Source organism: Elgaria multicarinata, chromosome 2 (genome assembly GCF_023053635.1).
Source record: "Elgaria multicarinata webbii isolate HBS135686 ecotype San Diego chromosome 2, rElgMul1.1.pri, whole genome shotgun sequence".
Taxonomy (NCBI): Eukaryota; Metazoa; Chordata; class Lepidosauria; order Squamata; family Anguidae; genus Elgaria; species Elgaria multicarinata.
Window position 1 is genome coordinate 179,855,975 of NC_086172.1, and position 22,003 is coordinate 179,877,977.

The 22,003-nt window shown below is 47.1% G+C and overlaps 1 protein-coding gene across 1 annotated transcript in view; it reads right to left on the minus strand.

The window, feature by feature from the left end:
* The window catches only part of ABHD12B (abhydrolase domain containing 12B), a 34,951-nt gene extending 23,238 nt beyond the window's left edge, over positions 1 to 11,713 (minus strand). The window contains exons 1-2 of the mRNA XM_063118274.1: positions 11,488 to 11,713; positions 1,746 to 1,879 (exon numbers count right to left, since the gene is read on the minus strand). Coding sequence (XP_062974344.1) covers positions 1,746 to 1,879; positions 11,488 to 11,600 — 247 coding nt within the window. The 5' untranslated portion in view covers positions 11,601 to 11,713. The remainder of the gene's footprint in view (positions 1 to 1,745; positions 1,880 to 11,487) is intronic.
* Positions 11,714 to 22,003: the final 10,290 nt, after the last annotated feature.

Below are 22,003 nucleotides of genomic sequence, written 5' to 3' on the forward strand. Positions count from 1 at the left end.
GTCCGAGGCGGCCCAAAGCCAATTGGCTCCAAAGCTTCAGGCTGCTTCGGAGGCGGCCTCACCCCCCCCCCCAGTCTCCTTACCTGCCTCCACCACCCGCCGATGTCCGCGGCCGTCCTTGCGTCCAGCAGCTTCCACTGCCGCAACGCATAAGACAGGAAGTAGGTCGCGCAGCCTACTTCCGGTCTTCCCCGTCGGCAGCAGTAGAAGCCATCAGATGCAAAGACAGCAGCGGAGCAGGTAAGTGGGGAATGGGGGCATATTCGGAAGCGATTTTGTCCCCCTTTCCCCACTTACCTGCCCCCCCATCCACCACGGAGGCAGGTAAGTGGGGGCAAAATGGCATCTGAATATCGATCCGGACCTCCGGATCTCACTCTGGATCCAGTTCCGGAGCAGGTCAGGGGGCATCCAGATCAACTCAAACTGGTTCAGGCCCGATCCAGGAGGTCCGGATCAGGATACAAAGTGGTACGGGGTGGGTGTGTGCACAGCCCTAATATTTACTGTTGTTCCCTGCCTCGATCAAAATGGAGAGGCAGATAAGAAATAAAATTATTATTATTATTATTATTATTATTATTATTATTATTATTATTATTAAAATGCCAGGGATTTGCATCAACAAAAGGATGGGTGCAAAAACGCTTTGAGAGGACTCCTAAAATTTATTTATTTATTTATTTATTTATTACATTTTTATACCGCCCAATAGCCGAAGCTCTCTGGGCGGTTCACAAAAATTAAAACCATCATAAAACAACCAACAAGTTAAAAACACAAATACAAAATACAATATAAAAAGCACAACCAGGATAAAACCACGCAGCAAAATTGATATAAGGTTAAAATACAGAGTTAAAACAGTATAATTTAAATTTAAGTTAAAATTAAGTGTTAAAATACTGAGTGAATAAAAAGGTCTTCAGCTGGCGACGGAAGGAGTACAATGTAGGAGCCAGGCGGACCTCTCTGGGGAGCTCATTCCACAACCGGGGTGCCACAGCGGAGAAAGCCCTCCTCCTAGTAGCCACCTGCCTCACTAAATAAGATGTAGATCAACCTTGTCTTTTGGTCACAGCATGAACTGCATGATCTGATTTTTCCTCCTACACCAAGAGAGATCAAACCAGCCTAATTTGAAAATAAAGATCATAGAATCATAGAATAGCAGAGTTGGAAGGGGCCTACAAGGCCATCGAGTCCAACCCCCTGCTCAATGCAGGAATCCACCCTAAAGCATCCCTGACAGATGGTTGTCCAGCTGCCTCTTGAAGGCCTCTAGTGTGGGAGAGCCCACAACCTCCCTAGGTAACTGATTCCATTGTCGTACTGCTCTAACAGTCAGGAAGTTTTTCCTGATGTCCAGCTGGAATCTGGCTTCCTTTAACTTGAGCCCGTTATTCCGTGTCCTGCACTCTGGGAGGATCAAGAAGAGATCCTGGCCCTCCTCTGTGTGACAACCTTTTAAGTTTTTGAAGAGTGCTATGTCTCCCCTCCATCTTCTCTTCTCCAGGCTAAACAGGCCCAGTTCTTTCAGTCTCTCTTCATAGGGCTTTGTTTCCAGACCCCTGATCATCCTGGTTGCCCTCCTCTGAACGCGCCCTCCTCTGACCTAAATGGATTCCGAATGGATCCTGGAACGGTAATTAATTTGTGAAGTGTAGCTGATGGAGAAATTTTCTGATGGGGAAATTTTCTACTCCATTTACCAACTAGCATAGATGAGCAAAATGAACACTTACCAAAATTGAGATAGACAAACTTTCGTAACAACGGAGGAAATAATCGGATTGCGATAGGGAGAGAGGCATACAAAATAAATACGTTCAGTAATAGCTTCTTGATTCTACTTGTTTGAAGCCATTCCAGAAGAACCCTATAAGAGAAGGAGATAAAGTCCAAATTGTTTTATTATTTATTATTAGTTTATTTATTTATTTCCTACATTTACATACCACCCAATTGCTGAAGCTCTCTGGGCGGGTGACAACAATTAAACCCATAAAATATAAGACGAAAAAATACATATGAAAATGCCAAATTTTAAAACTACAGTATAAAAATAAGAACCAAATAGGATCCAGGCACAATACAAAGATACAATACAATACCAGAAACTGAGACACTGAAATGCTGGGGGAAATAAAGAGGTCTTCCCCTGGTGCCATAGAATCACAGAGTAGTAGAGTTGGAAGGGGCCTATAAGGCCATCGAGTCCAACCCCCTGCTCAATGCAGGAATCCACCTTAAAGCATCTCTGACAGATGCTTGTCCAGCTGCCTCTTGAAGGCCTCTAGTGTGGGAGAGCCCACAAGCTCCCTAGGTAACCGATTCCATTGTCGTACTGCTCTAACAGTCAGGAAGTTTTCCCTGATGTCCAGCCGGAATCTGGCTTCCTGTCACTTGAGCCCATTATTCCGTGTCCTGCACTCTGGGAGGATGGAGAAGAGAGCCAGAAAGAGCAGAGCTGCCAGGTGATCTTCTCCGAGAAGTTCATTCCAGGAAGTACATTCACAGGGCTCTGAATGTTAATACCAGCACTCTGAAATGGGCCCTGGCTGGCAATCCATGCAGGTGGAAAAGCACCGGCATAATATGGAACAGTGCCAGCTGGGCTTCTCTGAAGAACGCAGCAGCTCAGCTGTCGTTGGGAGATCCCCCTTTCCAGAATGCAACTGCTTTACTGAGGGAACTGCACTGCCTATTCGCTACATGGCTTTGGTTCTTGCGTACAAAGCCCTAAACAACTTGGGACCAGAGTTCCTGACAGAGCACCTTCTCCCTTCCCCACCTGCCCGGTCACAGGGGTCATTAGAGAACATGTCCCTGGTGGTTCCACATGGCCCAATTGGAGTCTACTAGGAAAAGAGCCTTCAGTGTGGTGGCCCCCTTTCTTTGGAACTCCCTGCCCCTGGATGTCAGGCAAGTGCCAACACTGTGTTGTTTCCGGCACCTCCTGAATACACTTCTGTTCCTGGAAGCATCCCTTAAACGACCATCCGTGGTTTTCATTGGCATTCTGTTGTCAATCATTTTAAAATGGGGGTGTTTCAATCTTTTTACTATTGTGCTTATGTTTACTGCTCTGGAATCTGTTAGGTATGGAGTGATGTGCAAATATTGTAAATATATAACGATTTTTAAAATCTAGATAATTCATTTCATTCAAAAGTGCCTGGAATTGGCTAGCAACCACCCGCTCAAATACCTTGCCCAGGAAGGGGACATTAGCAAAGGGCCTAGAGTTGTTAACATCTTCTGGGTCCATATTAGTTTGTTTGTTTTCAGGAGTGGCTGAATAACTGACTCCTTTAAAGCTGCCAGCACCATGCCTTCTCTCAAGGAGGCAGGGATAACTTCCTGGACTCAGCCAGGCATTCCTAAGCCATGCCAGGCAAGGGTGGTTAACTGCACTTGGCCAAGCATCCCTAAGCCATGCCAGGCAAAGGGGTGGCCAAAAGAGAGAAAAGGGGGTGGCCGAAAGAGAGAAAAGGGGGTGGCCGAAAGAGAGAAAAGGGGGTGGCCAAAGAAGAGAAAAGGGGGTGGCCGAAGGAGAGAAAAGGGGGTGGCCGAAGGAGAGAAAAGGGGGTGGCCGAAAGAGAGAAAAGGGGGTGGCCGAAAGAGAGAAAAGGGGTGGCCGAAAGAGAGAAAAGGGGTGGCCGAAAGAGAGAAAAGTTTGGCTTGGGCTGCAGCTCAGCCCACAAATTACATGCACACACACCCAAGAGAATGCGGCTCACCCAGCTCTGCCTTGTACCATTGTTAGGCAAGGCAAGTTCAGACCAAAAAGTACAAGTGATTGAGTCACAGAACATTATCCTCCTGCCCCGCCGCGCCGCCTTCTTCCTAGGCTTCTGATGGAAGTTTACCCAAGGGGACCACAGTGCTAGCAACTCGGGATTCTGATGCAAGAGTTGCCTCAGCAAAAGTGTTGCCCATGCAAACCGCAGCTGATTACCCAAGGCTTTCGTAAGAGGGTGCTCAGAGAAGACATCTAAACACACACACACACACACACACACACACACACACACACACACACACACGGGGCAATGTCTCCACAAGGGTCAACAACAAAAAATTAAAAATCAGGATCTAAACACACAGGAGTGTGTGATGTTTTCCTATTGGCACGTAAAACTGGCAACACTGCTTCCATTATAACTTCAGAAGAGCCCTGATGCTGGATCAGACCAAGGGCTGTAGCCGACTGTGAATTATTATTATTTATTTATATAGCACCATCATCTAGCGCACTTTTAGCTAGTTTGTTAATCAGAATGTCATGTGGTACTTTGTCAAAAGCTTTGCTGAAGTCAAGATATATGATATCCACAGCATTCCCACAGTCCACAAGGGAGGTTACCCGATCATTATTTATTTTATTATTATTTATTTATATAGCACCATCAATGTAGATCAAATTAGTCTGACAGGACTTGTTCTTGATAAATCCATGTTGGCTTCTAGTGATCACCACATTGATTTCAAGGTGTTTACAGATTGACTTCTTTATAATCTGCTCCAGAATTTTCCCAGGGATGGATGTCAGACTGGCTGGTCTGTAGTTCCCAGGTTCCTCCTTTTTGCCCTTTTTGAAGATAGGGACAACGTTAGCCCTCCTCCAATCCTCCGGCAGCTCACCCGTCTTCCATGATTTTGCAAAGGTAATGACAAAGGTTCTGAGAGTTCTTCCGCTAGCTCCTTCATTACTCTAGGATGCAGTTCATCGGGCCCTGGAGATTTGAACTCATTCAAGGAAATTAGGTGTTCTTTGACCATTTGTTTATCAATCTCAAACTGCAATCCTGCCCCCTCAACTTCTGCTTCACTTTCTCCAGGGGGGTCATAGACCTGCTTTTGGGAGAAGACTGAGGCAAAGTATGAATTGAGCACTTCTGCCTTTTCTTTGTCATCTGTTATCAATTTGCCATCCTCATTAAGCAGTTGAACCACCATTTCTTTCCTCTGTCTTTTACTACTCACGTATCTGAAGAAAGCCTTTTTATTGCTTTTAGCATCCCTCGCTAATCTCAGCTCCTTCTGAGCTTTAGCCTTCCTGACGCCATTTCGGCACTTCTGCGCCACTTGTCTGTACCCTATTGACCAATAGGGATGACTTAGTGGATAAAGTGGCAGTTACGGGAACTCTGGGAGAAAGTGACCACGTCATACTTGGAAGACAGAAACAAACTTCAAAGTGATCTTGATAGGCTGGAGTGCTGGTCTGAAAACCACAGGATGAAATTTAAGAGGGATAAATGCCAAGTTCTATATTTAGGAAATAGAAACCAAATGCACAGTTACAAGATGGGGGATACTTGACTCAGCAATACTACAAACGAGAAGGATCTTGGAATTGTTGTAGATTGCAAGCTGAATATGAGCCAACAGTGTGATATGGCTGCAAGAAAGGCAAGTGCTATTTTGGGCTGCATTAATAGAAGTATAGCTTACAAATCACATGAGGTACGGGTTCCTCTCTATTCGGTGCAGAATGCCTTCTAGTTCTTCTGCTCCTAACTGTCACTCTTTTCCAGGGAGTTTCCTCTTCATTGGCTTTCCTCCCCTCAGCATACTCCACTTCTGCTTCAGCTGGCTGTTGCTCTTCAATCTCGTGTGCTTCTTGTTGCTGTTGCAGTTCCACCGTTCGGTCTAAGAACTCCTCGACTTCTCTTATCCTTTGGAGGGTGGACACTCGCCACTCAAGTCCTCTCACTTTTTCTTCCAAAAGTGCCACCAGCTTGCACTTGTTGCAGGCATACGCCATGTTGAGCTCAGGCAGAAACACGAACATTGCACACCCTTTGCAGGGACTCCTTTCCATCCATATTGTCGATTTCTGCTTTGGTTTTTTCCCTTTCTGATTATAGTGGAATTGCCTTTGCTTTGTTGTGTCCTCTCTGAAGGTACACAACTATATGAGGATGTTTTAAGAGAAAGTAAGATCTTTTGGTGTGTGGTTTGTTTTTTGTTTTGTTTTTTTGGTGGTTTTGTGTGGGGGGGTTCTCTTTATGTTTTTCTTTGTTCCCCCCCTCTTTTTTTTTCTTAGAGGCCTCCCCCTTGACCTCCCCTGCCGAACTCCCCCTGTCAAACTCCTGTTTGCTCTTCCTGTTTGCTCTCTCTCGCTCTGGGAACTGGCTTACTTTTCTAGCTTCTACTTGAGCTGGGCCAGCTGCTCTTCCCTGCTTCTGCTCAGCTCCAAGTCAGGAGACAGAAGAAGGAGATCATGTATTCCACCTTGGCCCCTTGGAGGAAAAGCAGGATCTAAATGAAACAAACGAAGGATAAGGCCATGGTGCCCATATAGCGTAACACTGGGCTCATCTACACCAAGCAGGATATTCCACTATGAAAGTGGTATGAAAGTGGTATATAAAAGGCAGGAGCCACACGACTGCTTTATAGCGGTATTGAAGTGCAGTGACAACTGTTGGGGCCCATTGACACATACCGTAAACCGCTTTCATGCCACTTTCATAGTACTATATCCTGCTTGGTGTAGATGTGTCCTGGGCCCCAACAGTTGTCAGTGCACTTCACTACCACTATAAAGCAGTAGCGTAAATCCTACAGTGCACTTCCATACCGCTATAAGGCAGTCACGTGGTTCCTGCCTTTTATATACCGCTTTCATAGTGGAATATCCTGCTTGGTGTCGATGAGCCCTGGGTTTAGGGTTGAGATGGGGCATTCCTGGATATACAAAGCCAGATGTGAAGCAGAAATGATGAGTGCACAGAAGGCAGCACACTCACGCACTCCGGTACAGCTATGGCTAACTATAGGTTGTTTAACCCATAATCAGCCAATATGTGCAAACCAAGTCAATATATCTACTTAATTTTGTTTAAAAATATTCCTTTCTCAACCATGCACAACCCTTTTTCTTCTCTTTTTTATGTTCACACTGCAAGAGAATTGTTTGCAAGGTAATGGAAAGCAGACGGCAACCCACTGAAACAGAATGCTTAAAGAAAACCTGGGACCCATCGAATTAGCAGCCTTTTTAATTTTCCCTGGTATAACTAAACACCAATTTCCACAGTCTGGAAACTGGCAGTCCATTTTATACCTAGTTTCCCCAAAATTCATAATACAACCCAATATGATTTTAATTAGTTATAATTATGTCTTCATCTCATTATACAGGCATGCCTATAATCATATATAAGGGTTTATAAATATTTGTTATTTCTGCCATATTTATTTATTATTTATTTATTTATTACATTTTTATACCGCCCAATAGCCGAAGCTCTCTGGGCGGTTCACAAAATTAAAACCACAATAAAACAACCAACAGGTTAAAAACACAATTACAAAATACAGTATAAAAAGTGCAACCAGGATAAAACCATGCAGCAAAATGGATATAAGATTAAAATACAGAGTTAAAACAGTAAAATTTAAATTTAAGTTAAAATTAAGTGTTAAAATACTGAGTGAATAAAAAGGTCTTCAGCTGGCGACGAAAGCAGTACAGTGTAGGCGCCAGGCGGACCTCTCTGGGGAGCTCATTCCACAGCCGGGGTGCCACAGCGGAGAAAGCCCTCCTCCTAGTAGCCACCTGCCTCACTTCCTTTGGCAGGGGCTCACGGAGAAGGGCCCCTGTAGATGATCTTAAGGTCCGGGTAGGTACATATGGGAGGAGGCGTTCCTTCAGATAACCTGGCCCCAAACCATTTAAGGCTTTAATTGTCAATACCAGCACTTTGAATCGGACCCGGACCTGGACTGGCAGCCAATGAAGCTGGAAAAGGACTGGCGTAATGTGATCTCGCCGGCCAGTCCCTGTTAATAACCTTGCTGCCCTATTTTGTACCAGCTGAAGCTTCCGGACCGTTTTCAAAGGCAGCCCCACGTATAACGCATTGCAGTAATCCAAGCGAGAGGTTATCAGAGCATGGATAACTGTAGCTAGGCTATCTCTGTCCAGATAAGGGCGTAGTTGGTATATCAGCCTGAGCTGATAAAAGGTATATCAAGTAAAAAGATATATTTATGCATTGTGATGTTTTACATCAGCCTTCCTCAACCTGGGGCGCTCCAGATGTTTTGGACTACAACTCCCAGAATGCTCCAGCCTGGGGCATTCTGGGAGATGCAGTCCAACACATCTGGAGCGCCCCAGGTTGAGGAAGGCTGTTTTACATGAATAAGATTCTACATGCATATACGGAGAAGGGAGAGAGTGCTCAGAGCATGTACTAAGGGCCCTGCCCACACTAATGTGTCAACACAATCATGTCCACTCCTCATCTTCTGGAATTAGCCAACAGATGTTAGATGGAGAGAGCGGTCAGGGACCAATAAAGGGGTCAAGAGGCTGAGGGAAAATGTGTGAGCACTCTGCACATCCTCAGAGGCACACACAAAGACTGCATGTGCCTGAAACTGAGCATTAACCCTGAAACGTGGTCTTTGGCCTGACTGCCCTGCATTTGCAAGCTCAGCTTCGATGCAGGTGGCAGATTAAAATACGGAGAATGGAGCTGCGTCAGAGGCGGCAACCCGGCGGATCCTTGTTGCCGCACGGCATAAAAGGACAAGTTCCTTGCCTGGAGCGGCAGGGCACGGCCAGAATTCCCAGGCAGCCAGGCAAAACACCCAGGGCCCACTTGGAAAGCTGTGTCTGAAGCACAGCCTTTGGCCCATTGGGCAATGAGAAGTCTTGGAAGGGGCCTCCTTCATGGCTCAACCCAGGGGGAGACAGCCAGGCAGGGGAGGGATGCCAACAAGGGCGGAGGGGGCTGGCGGCCTTGGTCTTCCCCACGGAGTCTGGGGGTCTGGCTTGCTTCCTGGGAAGATTTGCATAACTCTGAGCATGCAGCAGTTCCAGCCACCGGGTTGCCACCCTGTTTTAATCACAGGCTCCCAAACGAGGGAACCCTTTCAGGGAGTGTAAAACACTTGTAGGGCAGCAAACAACCTCCATTATGAGAGGAGGTGTCTGCCTGATCTTGTTCCCATCGGTCTAGCTCCAGCCGTGAGCTTCAGGTTGTGAATCTGACAAAAGTAGTCAGACTCACAAGTTTGCTTACAAGGGGACTAATTGATAGGCTTGCTTATTTATTTATTTATTACATTTTTAGACCGCCCAATAGCCGAAGCTCTCTGGGCAGTTCACCAAAATTAAAACCATAGTAAAACCACCAACAGTCTAAAAACACAAAATACAGTATAAAAAGCACAACCAGGATAAAACCACGCAGCAGAAAGTGATATAAGATTAAAATACAGAATCAGAACAGTAAAATTTAAATTTAAGTTAAAATTAAGTGTTAAAATACTGAGAGAATAAAAAGGTCTTCAGCTGGCGACGAAAGGAGGACAGTGTAGGTGCCAGGTGGACCTCTCTGGGGAGCTCATTCCACAGCAGGGGTGCCACAGCAGAGAAGGCCCTCCTTCTAGTAGCCACCTGCCTCACTTCCTTTGGCAGGGGCTCACGGAGAAGGACTCTGGATTGTCAAGAGTGTATTCCAATAAAAGTGGACCGGACTGCGAAAGCTTCCTGCATAAAAGACCCTTTGGCAAAATCTGGAGTCAATATATCTACTTAATTTTGTTAAAAAATATTCCTTTCTCAACCATGCACAACCCTTTTTCTTTTCTTTATGTTCACACGGCAGCAAGAGAATTGTTTGCAAGGTAATGGAAAGCAGACCGCAACCCACTGAAGCAGAATGCTTAAAGAAAACCTGGGACCCATCGAATTAGCAGCCATTTTAATTTTCCCAGGTATAACTAAACACCAAATTTCCACAGTCTGGAAACTGGCAGTCCATTATATACCTAGTTTCCCCAAAATTCATAATACAAGCCGACATGATTAAGCTTACGTGATTAATTGCATGGGATTAATAACAAAGCAGCTCTTCTCATCATAAGAATCTATAGCATAAGTCTACAATGTTGTTGATAAACAAGGCACTACTTGGCATTTCATTGGCACACGTAACCGTCCCCTTCACCCAGGTGCACTTACTAATTGGATGGCAAGCCTGGAATGTCAGCTCCTTAGAGCCTCCAGATACATAGGTAAGACACCTGCTGTTCTCATGATCTCATGAGAACCCATCTTTGACCTCTCTTTCCCATAACACAAAGAAATGTTGCTGACTGTTACAGAAGGCGATAACAGTTTGCTAGCTTAAAGCAGAAGCAGCCATTCACCCAGAAGCCTTTGCAGGCAGCCATGGTTTGCCAGCCTCCAGGCCATACAGAACTTTCCTGTTGTTTTTGATCCTCTGGAGATCAACAGCACGATCCTACGCACAGTTACTTGGGAGTAAGTCTCCCTTGAGTCCAGTGGGTGCTCACTCCCAGAGAAGAGGGGGCCCGGAATTCCGGAAAGATCAGGACTCCTATCTCAGCATGCCCAGAGTTGGGCTAGAAAATGCAAAAAGGCAGGCGTCTCATTTCTCTCTCACGCCCCCAAAACTTCCAGCTAGCATTTTGCAAGGTGGGTCATAGAATCATAGAATATCAGAGTTGGAAGGGGCCTACAAGGCCATCGAGTCCAACCCCCTGCTCAATGCAGGAATCCACCCTAAAGCATCCCTGGCAGATGGTTGTCCAGCTGCCTCTTGAAGGCCTCTAGTGTGGGAGAGCCCACAACCTCCCTAGGGAACTGGTTCCATTGCTGTACTGCTCCAAGAGTCAGGAAGTTTTTCCTGATGTCCAGCCAGAATCTGGCTTCCAGTAACTTCATAGAATCATAGAATCCAGTCCATCTGGTCCAGCACTCTGTTCACACAGTGGCCAACCAGCCCTCGGCCAGGGACCCAGTGCAACAGCACCCTCCCGCCCATGTTCCCCAGCAACTGGTGCACCCATGCACATAGCCATCCGGGCTAGTAGCCACTGATAGCCTTCGCCTCCGGGAATTTCCCCGACCCCCTTTTCAAGCCATCCCGATTGGCGGCCATCAAGAGAGTGCGCCCATCTTGCCGGGATCCACCTTCGGCTTCTTCCACGGCAAACCTTCCCCCAGCCTGGCTGGAAATGATGGGAGTTGCAGCTGCGACACAACCGGAAGGATCCGGGTTAGGGGAAAGGCTGTCTTCCCCGGTTTTTCCTGGATTTCTTCCCGTGCCCCCGCCCACTTGCCCATCGCTGCCCGCCGCCACCCCGTGAGCCCCCAATAATGCTCGATCGGAAAGGCGCTTCAGGCCGCTCGGGAAGCAATGGCCCAAAGGTGCACGTGGGAATTCATTGACTTATTGATTGATTTAAAACATTTCTATCCCGCCCGAGATCACTAAGATCTCAGGGCGGCGTACAGATAAAAACACACAGTCTGAAGCAAGAAATACGCACAGTTAAAAACAAATCCGACCATCTGCTTCCTTGCTTCTGTTGCCCTCCGTGGTCGCGAAGGCGGGATGGACCCGGCAGCGAGCCCAGAAGCGGGGGAAGAGAGCCGAGGGGGGCGATCGGAGGCCCGAGGCGGGGTGAGGGGCGCAGGGCGGGCGGACTTACCCGGCAGATTGCTGGGCGGACTCTGCAGTGGACGCGGCCTGACCCATGGCGGAGGCGATCCCCTTCCCCTCGTACCCCGGCGGCGCTGGCACCTCTCGGCCCCGGCGCTTCATGCTCCGCCCGCAAAGCAGCAGCGCTTCTAGATAAGCCGGGTGCGCTGGCGGCGCCGGTTTTCCACCTCCGCGAAGGGGCGGGGCCGAGCAGGGGCCACGCCCGCCGGCCCGGATTTCCCACGGTGAACGCCCACGGGCCACGCCCCCGCAGCCCCCGCCTTGTAATCCAGTGAGCACCAGCCAGGTCAGCCGCCCCACGTGAGCCTCTGGCAGTTCACGCGGTTTGAATTACGACCGCCATCCTTCCATTCCTGGCTGTATCCTTCTGTTGTTGTTCACGTTTCGAGACACTGTGTGTGTTTATTTATTATGACTATTAATTAGGGTGACCCTATGAAAAAGGAGGACAGGGCTCCTGCATCTTTAACAGTTGTATTGAAAAAGGAATTACAGCAGGTGTCATATGTATATATGGGGAACCTGGTGAAATTCCCTCTTCATCACAACGGTTAAAGCTGCAGGTGCCCTTTGTTGTTTATTTGTTCAGTCACTTCTGACTCTTCTGACTTCATGGACCAGCCCACGCCAGAGCTTTCTGTCGGCTGTCGCCACCCCTAGCTCCCCCAAGGTCAAGTCTGTCACCTCCAGAATATCATCCATCCATCTTGCCCTTGGTCGGCCCCTCTTCCTTTTGCCTTCCACTTTCCCTAGCATCAGCCTCTTCTCCAGGGTGTCCTGTCTTCTCATTATGTGGCCAAAGTACTTCCATTTTGCCTTTAATACCATTCCCTCAAGTGAGCAGTCTGGCTTTATTTCCTGGAGTATGGACTGGTTGGATCTTCTTGCAGTCCAAGGCACTCTCAGCATTTTCCTCCAACACCGCAGTTCAAAAGCATCTATCTGCCTTCGCTCAGCTTTCCTTATGGTCCAGCTCTCGCAGCCATAGGTTACTAAGGGGAATACCATTGCTTTAACTATGCGGACCTTTGTTGTCAGTGTGGTGTCTCTGCTCTTAACTATTTTATCAAGATTTGTCATTGCTCTCCTCCCAAGAAGTCAACGTCTTCTGATTTCCTGGCTGCAGTCAGCGTCTGCAGTAATCTTTGCGCCCAGAAAGACAAAGTCTGTCACTGCCTCCACGTTTTCTCCTTCTATTTGCCAGTTATCAATCAAGCTGGTTGCCATAATCTTGGTTTTTTTGAGGTTTAACTGCAACCCAGCTGTTGCACTTTCTTCTTTCACCTTCGTCATAAGGCTCCTCAGCTCCTCCTCGCTTTCAGCCATCAAATTGGTGTCATCTGCATATCTGAGATTGTTAATGTTTCTTCCTGCGATTTTAACTCCAGCCTTGGATTCGTCAAGCCCAGCACGTCGCATGATGTGTTCTGCATACAAGTTGAATAGGTAAGGTGAGAGTATACAACCCTGCCGTACTCCTTTCCCAATCTTAAACCAGTCCGTTGTTCCGTGGTCTGTTCTTACCGTTGCCACTTGGTCGTTGTACAGATTCCTCAGGAGGCAGACAAGATGACTTGGTATCCCCATACCACCAAGAACTTGCCACAGTTTGTTATGATCCACACAGTCAAAGGCTTTAGAATAGTCAATAAAACAGAAATAGATGTTTTTCTGGAACTCCCTGGCTTTCTCCATTATCCAGCGGTGCCCTGCCCTCTTTTAAAACTGGTCACTCTAGTATAGCTCCTGCAGCTTTAACTGTTGTGATGAGGGAATTTCACCAGGTTCTCCATATATACAAATGAAACCTGCCGAAATTCCCTTTTCTATGCAACTGTTAAAGATACAAGAGCCCTGTCCTCCTTTTCATAGGGTCACCCTACTATTAATTATTTGGGTGATTTGTTGCTGGGACAAGGTGGAACCAAATAAATTACTAATAATTTGATATCTAACAATACAACATTAAAAGCAACCAAGGGAAATTCTTATGTCACCTTAAAGACTAACAGATTTGTTCTGGCATACATTTTCATGGATACAGCCAACTTCAGCAGAGGCTTAAAAGTGTTCTCAAGTGGCAGGTGTATATATATATGCTGGATTGTAAACAGTGACATCAAGAGGATATTGAAATGCAGAATATATTTGTTAGCCTTTGTGGTGCCTGAAGACTCCTTGTTTTTGATCTGGAAACAGCAAAAAGTACAGAGAGGAACAAGTCCTGTCAGACTAATTTGATCTCATTTTTTGATAGGATAACCTCCCTTGTGGACTGTGGGAACGCTGTGGACGTCATATATCTTGACTTCAGCAAAGCTTTTGACAAAGTACCACATGACATTCTGATTAACAAACTAGCTAAAAGTGGGCTAGATGGAACAACTATTAGGTGGATCCACAGTTGGCTACAGAATCGGACTCAAAGAGTACTTATCAATGGAACCTTCTCAAACTGGGGAGAGGCAACGAGTGGGGTGCCGCAGGGCTCAGTCCTGGGCCCAGTGCTCTTCAACATTTTTATTAATGATTTGGAGGAGGAGGTGCAGGGAACGCTGATCAAATTTGCAGATGACACAAAATTGGGTGGGATAGCTAATACCCTGGAAGACAGAAACAAACTTCAAAGTGATCTTGATAGGCTGGAGTGCTGGGCTGAAAACAACAGAATGAAATTTAATAGGGATAAATGCCAATTTCTACACCTAGGAAATAGAAACCAAATGCACAGTTACAAGATGGGGGATACTTGGCTCAGCAATACTACAAACGAGAAGGATCTTGGAATTGTTGTAGATTGCAAGCTGAATATGAGCCAACAGTGTGATATGGCTGCAAGAAAGGCAAATGCTATTTTGGGCTGCATTAATAGAAGTATAGCTTCCAAATCATGTGAGGTACTGGTTCCTCTCTATTCGGCCCTGGTTAAGCCTCATCTAGAGTATTGCATCCAGTTCTGGGCTCCACAATTCAAGAAGGACGCAGACAAGCTGGAGCGTGTTCAGAGGAGGGCAACCAGGATGATCAGGGTTCTGGAAACAAAGCCCTATGAAGAGAGACTGAAAGAACTGGGCATGTTTAGCCTGGAGAAAAGAATATTGAGGGGAGACATGATAGCACTCTTCAAATACTTAAAAGGTTGTCACACAGAGGAGGGCCAGGATCTCTTCTCGATCCTCCCAGAGTGCAGGACACAGACTAATAGGCTCAAGTTAAAGGAAGCCAGATTCCAGCTGGAGATCAGGAAAAGCTTCCTGACTGTTAGAGCAGTACGACAATGGAATAAGTGACCTAGGGAGGTTGTGAGCTCTCCCACACTAGAGGCCTTCAAGAGGCAGCTGGACAAGCATCTGTCAGGAATTCTTTAGGGTGGATTCCTGCATTGAGCAGGGGGTTGGACTTGATGGCCTTGTAGGCCCCTTCCAACTCTGCTATTCTATGATTCTATGAATTACCATATTTAGAGTGGCCACTCACAAAAGAGCTGTTGAGTGATAACACGGACATCCTTGTATTGTTGATGGATTAACATGAGTAGCATGATTAAAGGCCTTTGAAGAGATGGCATGATTAAGAACCAGAGCCTGCATATGATCCATTTGCCAACTCTCCCCATATCTACTCTGGCAACACTATAAAGGGCCCAATGTTGCCACCCAGAACACCAGGGGTTCATACACCTACTCACCTCCCAAGGTAATATATATGCCAGCAGGGCCGGTGCCAGACTATTTTGCGCCCTAGGCAAGGTGTGCTACTTTCACACACACACACACACACACACACACACACACCAAAAATGCCAACTTTGATTTTTAGGAACATATGTTTCCTGGAAAAAATAAGAAGCACAAAACTTGAAAGTGCTAAATTTATTTTAAAGTGCAAGAAATACGTCATGCCAATTATAGCAAACAAATTGGAAAGAAACATCTATGGGTCTAAAATGCATTATTTAATAGGAATATCACCTCCAAATCATCCCCCCAACTCACACACACGCGCGTACACACACACTCAGCATCACTCACTCCAAACAAACACATGCATGAACACATGCGTTCACTCAAAGACCCCATTCACCCATACATTCTCTCTCTCTCTCTTCCGGGCGTGTTCCGGAAGTCCAAACATGGAGCCGCCCCCACCACACCCCAGCGTCCCTGGCTTCGCTTCGGCTGGGTGGGTGCGGGGCACCATCTTGCCCGCCAGGCCCAGCTGAATCCTCGGGCCGGGCTGGCTCACAGCCAATGCGCATGAGTGCTACGCTGCGCCCAGTGCCCCTCTTAGCTTGGCGCTCTAGGCGGCCGCCTGAGTGGCCTCTATGGTAGCACCAGCCCTGCTTGAATGCCTCTCCCACACTCGAGGCCTTCAAGAGGCAGCTGGACAACCATCTGTCGGGGTGCTTTAAGGTGGGTTCCTGCATTGAGCAAGGGGTTGGACTCGATGGCCTTGTAGGCCCCTTCCAACTCTGCTGTGCTATGATTCTATGAAGAGCCCTGATGCTGGATCAGGCCAAGGATCCATCTAGTCCAGCTGCCACAATGAGAAGCCCACAAGCAGCACTTGAGAACAACAGCACCCTCCTACCCATGTTCCCCTTTCTCTGATACTGGGGTTGATAGATAGCCACCATGACTAGTAGCTATTGATATGCCAAATGGAAGATAACACAAATGTTTACACTATAATATATTTGTTCATCTTTAAGGTGTCACAAGATTCTTTGTTGCTTCAGTGATCTGAGTACAAAAACCAGCCCGCTCCTGACATTCTGTCACTGTGAGGTATGTGACCAAGAAACGGGGCCCAACCCAGGATAGGACTGTGCCAGCAAGAGGGTGGAGCTATGTAGATAGTAGCAGGTGTGATGCTAACAGGGCTGGGGTTTCTGGGAACAAGGCTGGTGTTTAAGCTGCCTGCCTACCTCCACCCCAGCGGTGTTCCTTTGATTGTTTAATTTTTCCTGTAAGTGAATGATTGCGTTCACTCCTATGGAGACACTGTTGCAACAAAAAGGCCAAAGTCAGCCCTCCGCTCTCGATACATGGTGTCAAAGGAAGAAGCTGCAATGTCCCTTTGTATCAATTCCTTCGTGGTCCAAGCAGGGCTGTTGCTAGGCGTGCAGGGATTCTGGGGACAGGGGTGTTCCAGCGAGTGGAGAGGGAAGGGTTAACTCAGGGATCCCCAGTCGTTTTGTATCCTTGGGTACATTCAGGGCCGGTGCCAGACTATTTCGAGCCCTAGGCAGGTGAGCTGCTTTCACCCACCCCTCACCCCCACCCCAGCATACCTGGGTGTGGGGCGCCATTTTACCCGCCCAGCCAAAGCAAAGCCAGTATGCTGGGTGGGGTGGGCGGCTTCCGAATGGCGTGCCTGGCCGGAAGCCGCTCTGGGAGAGTGACTTCCTGGTGGCTGTTCCAAAGCTGCCCCCTCCCCAGCATTCTGGCTTTGCTTCAGCTGCGCGCCCACCCAGCCAAAGCGAAGCTAGGACGGCGCGCCTGGCCGGAAGCTGCTCTGGGAGATGGATTTCCAGGCGCGCCATTCTGAAGCCACCTGCCCGCCCCAGCGTCCTGGCTTTGCTTCAGCTGGGCGCCCAACCGAAGCAAAGCCGGGACGCTGGAGTGGGGGGGACGGGCGTGGCTTCGCTTTGGCTGGGGGGGGTGCCCAGCTGAAGCAAAGCCGGGACGCTGGAGCGGACGGGTGGCTTTGGAACGGTGCGCCCGGAAGCCGCCCTCTCAGAACCGCTGTGGGAGAGCGGCTTTCAGTGCGGCGTTCTGCGCCCCCCTTACCTTGGCGCGCTAGGCGGCCACCTGAGTGGCCTCTATGGTAGCACCAACCCTGGGTACATTTGGGGATTTGAGAAACTGCTGTGAACACTGACACAAAATGCCTGATTGGAGGATCACGTTGGCATCTACCAGTCACGTCTATGGATCTTAGGTTGCGTCTTATTCAGCAAAAACTTTCATGTTTCTTTGTTACGGCAACGTCTCTGTAATAAATCTCTCAAGGTACTGGTTCCCCTCTATTCAGCACTGGTTAGGCCTCATCTTGAGTATTGCATCCAGTTCTGGGCACCACACTTCAAGAAGGATTCAGACAAGCTGGAGGGGGTTCAGAGGAGAGCAACGAGGATGATCAGGGGTCTGGAAGCAAAGCCCTATGAAGAGAGACTGAAAGGACTGGGTATGTTAAGCCTGGAGAAGGGAAGATGGAGGGGAGACATGAGAGCACTCTTCAAATACTTGAAAGGTTGTCCCACAGAGGAGGGCCAGGATCTCTTCTCGATCCTCCCAGAGTGCAGGACACGGAATAACGGGCTCAAATGACAGGAAGCCAAATTCCAGCTGGACATCAGGAAATTGTTGTGTCAGTGTCAGAAATGCCAGGCAACCCTGCAGCTAGAGAGGAGATCATAGAATAGCAGAGTTCGAAGGGGCCTACAAGGCGCCATCGAGTCCAACCCCCTGCTCAATGCAGGAATCCACCCTAAAGCATCCCTGACAGATGGTTGTCCAGCTGCCTCTTGAAGGCCTCTAGTGTGGGAGAGCCTTGGATAGATCTATGCAGGCTAGAACTCACTCAGAAAGAGCTGTTGTCTCAGCAATGTGCAGAGGCCTTATGAAGACTCCATCTCCTCTGAGGATCCATCTGTTTCTTAGGGCTATTGGCCAATTCTGCAGCCGCTGGCTCCTTCTGAATGGCAGCAAGTGAGGACCTCATCAGAGGAGTGCAATCTGAGGATTTAAAAGCACATTTTATTCAAAAAAAAGTTTCTATTAAATTCTAAAAGTGACCTATAAAACATTCTGATTCATTATAACATTTTCCAGAGGGTAGCCATGTTCTTCTATTGCCGCAAAACCGAAAAAAGTCTTGTGGCTCCTTAAAGACTTACACTTTTCCCCCCTTGCATTCCATTTTTGTGGACTATAGCTCACTTTATCAGATGCAGGTTTTGACTCATTATATTGATATATGAACTTATGGATAAAATGGCAATCTGCACAGATTGCATAAAATGAACTGAGCAACGTTTTGTTTGCAGAGGATATCCACAGTTGACAGCACTCAGTCTGGTAGGCTTCACTATAAACAAGCTCTATTTCCTGCCAAGGATAGTTGCCAGACCTCAGGGTAAGACCAGAAGGGCTGTGGCTTTAATATTCTGTTCTCGATATCTTCCTCTGAAAGCCTGTACACATTCATTTGGCATGATAAAGGTGATAACACTCAACCACAAAAGTACTTAGAAATGTAAAATAGACGCAATATATTAGAGATATTAGTGATATATACAACATATATACAGTTTGTAATCAATCTACAGAACAAATTCTCATGGCTGGTACAAATTCTTAAATCCCTTTAAAACAAATCCACCAGTGCAAAACCTCCACAATAACAATTAGTAAGGAAAACAGAAACAGAAAAAATGTCCAATGTTACCAGCATTGAAGTTCACAGTAGCATTTTACGTTTTTACAAAACTGCCTAAGAGCAAAAAATTTTAAATAAATAATTCAGAAGTATATCACTCATGCACAAAGACAGGTGTATAGATGACATTCATAAGGTGTCTAGCAAACATTTGTAATGAAGCATCTAATAAATAGAGCATCTATTAAACATTCATGATAAGACATCCAATAATTTCATAATAATGCATCTAATAAATAATTTCATAATAAGGCGTCTAATATTAACAGTTGTCCGGTACATGTCCTGTTTCGAAAAATCTTCGTCAGTTGGACGCAACTTGTTCACAAAGGGAGCTGTGGCTGTACATTTAAGGTGGAACCCTCCAACATTGTCACCATATCATTTACACGTTTCAAACCGCCAGATAATGCTCTCCACCACTTGAAGAGGTTTCAAAAGCTCCCGGTTCTTATAAGGTGTCGTTATTCATTTGGGCCAGGGCCAACTCCAGGTTTGGGAGAGGTAAATCACCGACATTACAGAGATAAGCAGGCGGGAAATGTCAATAAACAGTCCGTAGTCAAAAGCTGAAGTATCAGTCCGAAACTGGGTCAACAATACTGGAATCAGGAAAGTGTCAAAGCATAGTCAATGTCAGGTTAGGTCCAGGGAAGATTCAGGAGCTGGCCAGCAAGGAACAAGGGCAAAGGCAAGGAAGAACAGCCATTGCTTCCAGCAAACCCCACAACATCTCAGGCTTTCTTTATATTTTGCTGATGATACCTGAACGAGGCCAGCTGTGTTGGATTGCAGCCAGCTCCTGTGCAGGGCTCCTCCCCAAACTCTCTCAGGCTCAGCTGTTCAGCACTTCCTCCTCTATCCCAAGCAGAGGCAATCAGAGACACAACAGGTTCTCTCTCGCTCGCTCCCAGTAAGCTACTTTAGGTCCTCTTTCTCATCATTGCTAAACTTGCTTGCTTGACAAGCAGAGATGCAGAGAGCCAAGAAGGCGGTGGCATCAGTTGCTCTTTTTCAACACCTCCACTTTCCAGAGCACCCAAACAGGTTGCAATGGTAAAGAAGAGGAGCAAGTTCAGTGTCGTGTTTCTCAGAACCTCCCGCCTTCGTGGGAGACAATGATGAGGCCTGCTAAGTACTCCACAAAGCTTTATTCAAGCAATAAACATCTCTTCCCACCTGAAGAGAGTCTAATCTCTAAGTACTTTCCCGCTAGGCAAAACCATGCAAACTAAGCGAAACAATTGTCCTTTCAAAAAGAATGGAAAGCCCTTTCCCAAGACGCATTAACTTCAGAGAGACTAGCTGTGATGCGGCTTCTGACGGGATGCCAGCCGGGCAGACTTTCTCTCGCCTTCCCTTAGCTCCGCCCATTTTAGTCTGCGGCGTACTCTAGGATCGGCTAAGCTCTCCATGCTCTCCCCTTCAGAAGAGTATTGGCTTCCCACTGACTGTGTATTGTTTGCCCTTGAGAGGATAAGCTCTGGAGAGGGTTCACTCTCAGCTGGTGAAGAGCCCGTGAGAGTTTTCTCCCCCACTGGTCCAGGGCTGGCCTGTGTCTGGTGCCAACTCTTCTGACTGATCACCTGAAACACTTTCTTCCAACCCAGCGGGAGCAGGACTAGACGTGACATCCAGGCGGGCTCTTGTCTGTGAGCTCCTGCTGGGGTGTGGTCCCTGGGCAGCTGCCCGACCAGGCCTACCCTTGATGCCAGCCCTGCATAGGGTCAAGGAGGTCACTTCAGAAACATTTAAGCCCCAATCCAGGAGGAAAGATCAGCGCGCACGAGCACCATTTTTGTTCACATTCTCAGTGCACCTTGGAGGAATGGATGCCCTGTGTTAATTGCTTGATCTCTTGCTTTCGCTTTGTTTTTATACTGCATGTTTTTAATTATTTTTAAGCCAACTCATCTACATCAGTAAAAAGGCAATAATAATAATAATAACTACAACAACAATAATGATAATAGTGCCCACAACAATGACTGGTTTTGGCCTATCGGCAGCCTTCCTTCCTAACCTCATCTTGTCATGGAAAAACACTCCTGCCCATGAAATTCTGCAATTAATTGCTCCCTGAATGCTCTGTGCACGTTCTCATTTACTTAAAAGATCATCAAATTACAAAGGGGGAAAAACCCGTCTAATTATCATTTAAGCAAATAAGAACGTATTTTAAAATAATGCAACCCCATGTTTAAGCAACAGGGGAAAGTTGCAGCCGTGAAAGAGCTTATCTTTCCTGTGCTGGGTGGAAAGTGTGCAGTCAATGTAAATGACGTATTGGCTGGGGAAGATGGGCGCTGTAGTCCAGCGCATCTGGAGGGCGGGCTCCTCACTTCAGAAGCTTCCCAGCAGCAGCTCTATTCTGTTTGCTCTCCGTCATGAAGCACCGTGGCCGTCCCAGAGCGCCTCTCGCCCTGCGCATTTTCCGTCCTCCGCCTGCAGCAGGGCTAATGAGCATTCCCCTGGGCTGCAAAAGGCAGAGCGCCTGGCACCTCTGAGGTTGGAGCGTGTTAAGGAAAACACTGGGCTGGGTCTCTGGGGACCCAGGCCAGGATGGGAAACACAATAACACGAGAGGCTTCTGATCACGAAAGGACGTGCCTGGATGGGAGCAGGAAAGCAAAGAGGGCCCCTGTTTGCCCCCAGGCATGGTACTGGGGATCTGGAAGTGAGCTGGAGAACCTGTTCAGATATGGAGCGGTATATAAATGCTGGAAAGAAAGAAAGAAGCTGAGCAGACCCACAAACTTGCTATTTATTTATTTATTATTGCATTTTTATAATGCCCAACAGCCAAAGATCTCTGGGCGGTTTACAAAAGTTAAAAACAAGGACTCCATTCAAAATATAAAACAAACAGTACAAAAGCATAATATAAAATACAATGTAATAAAAACGCAACCAGGACGAAATCGAGCAGCGATGCAGAATTTAATTCGGATTTAAAATGCAAATTTAAAAGAGCAAAGGGGCTTTGGGAGGTCCCCTAGTGCTGTCAATCAGAAATCACCGAACAGCAAATTTTCCCCCAATTTATTTTTTTGACGTAAGAA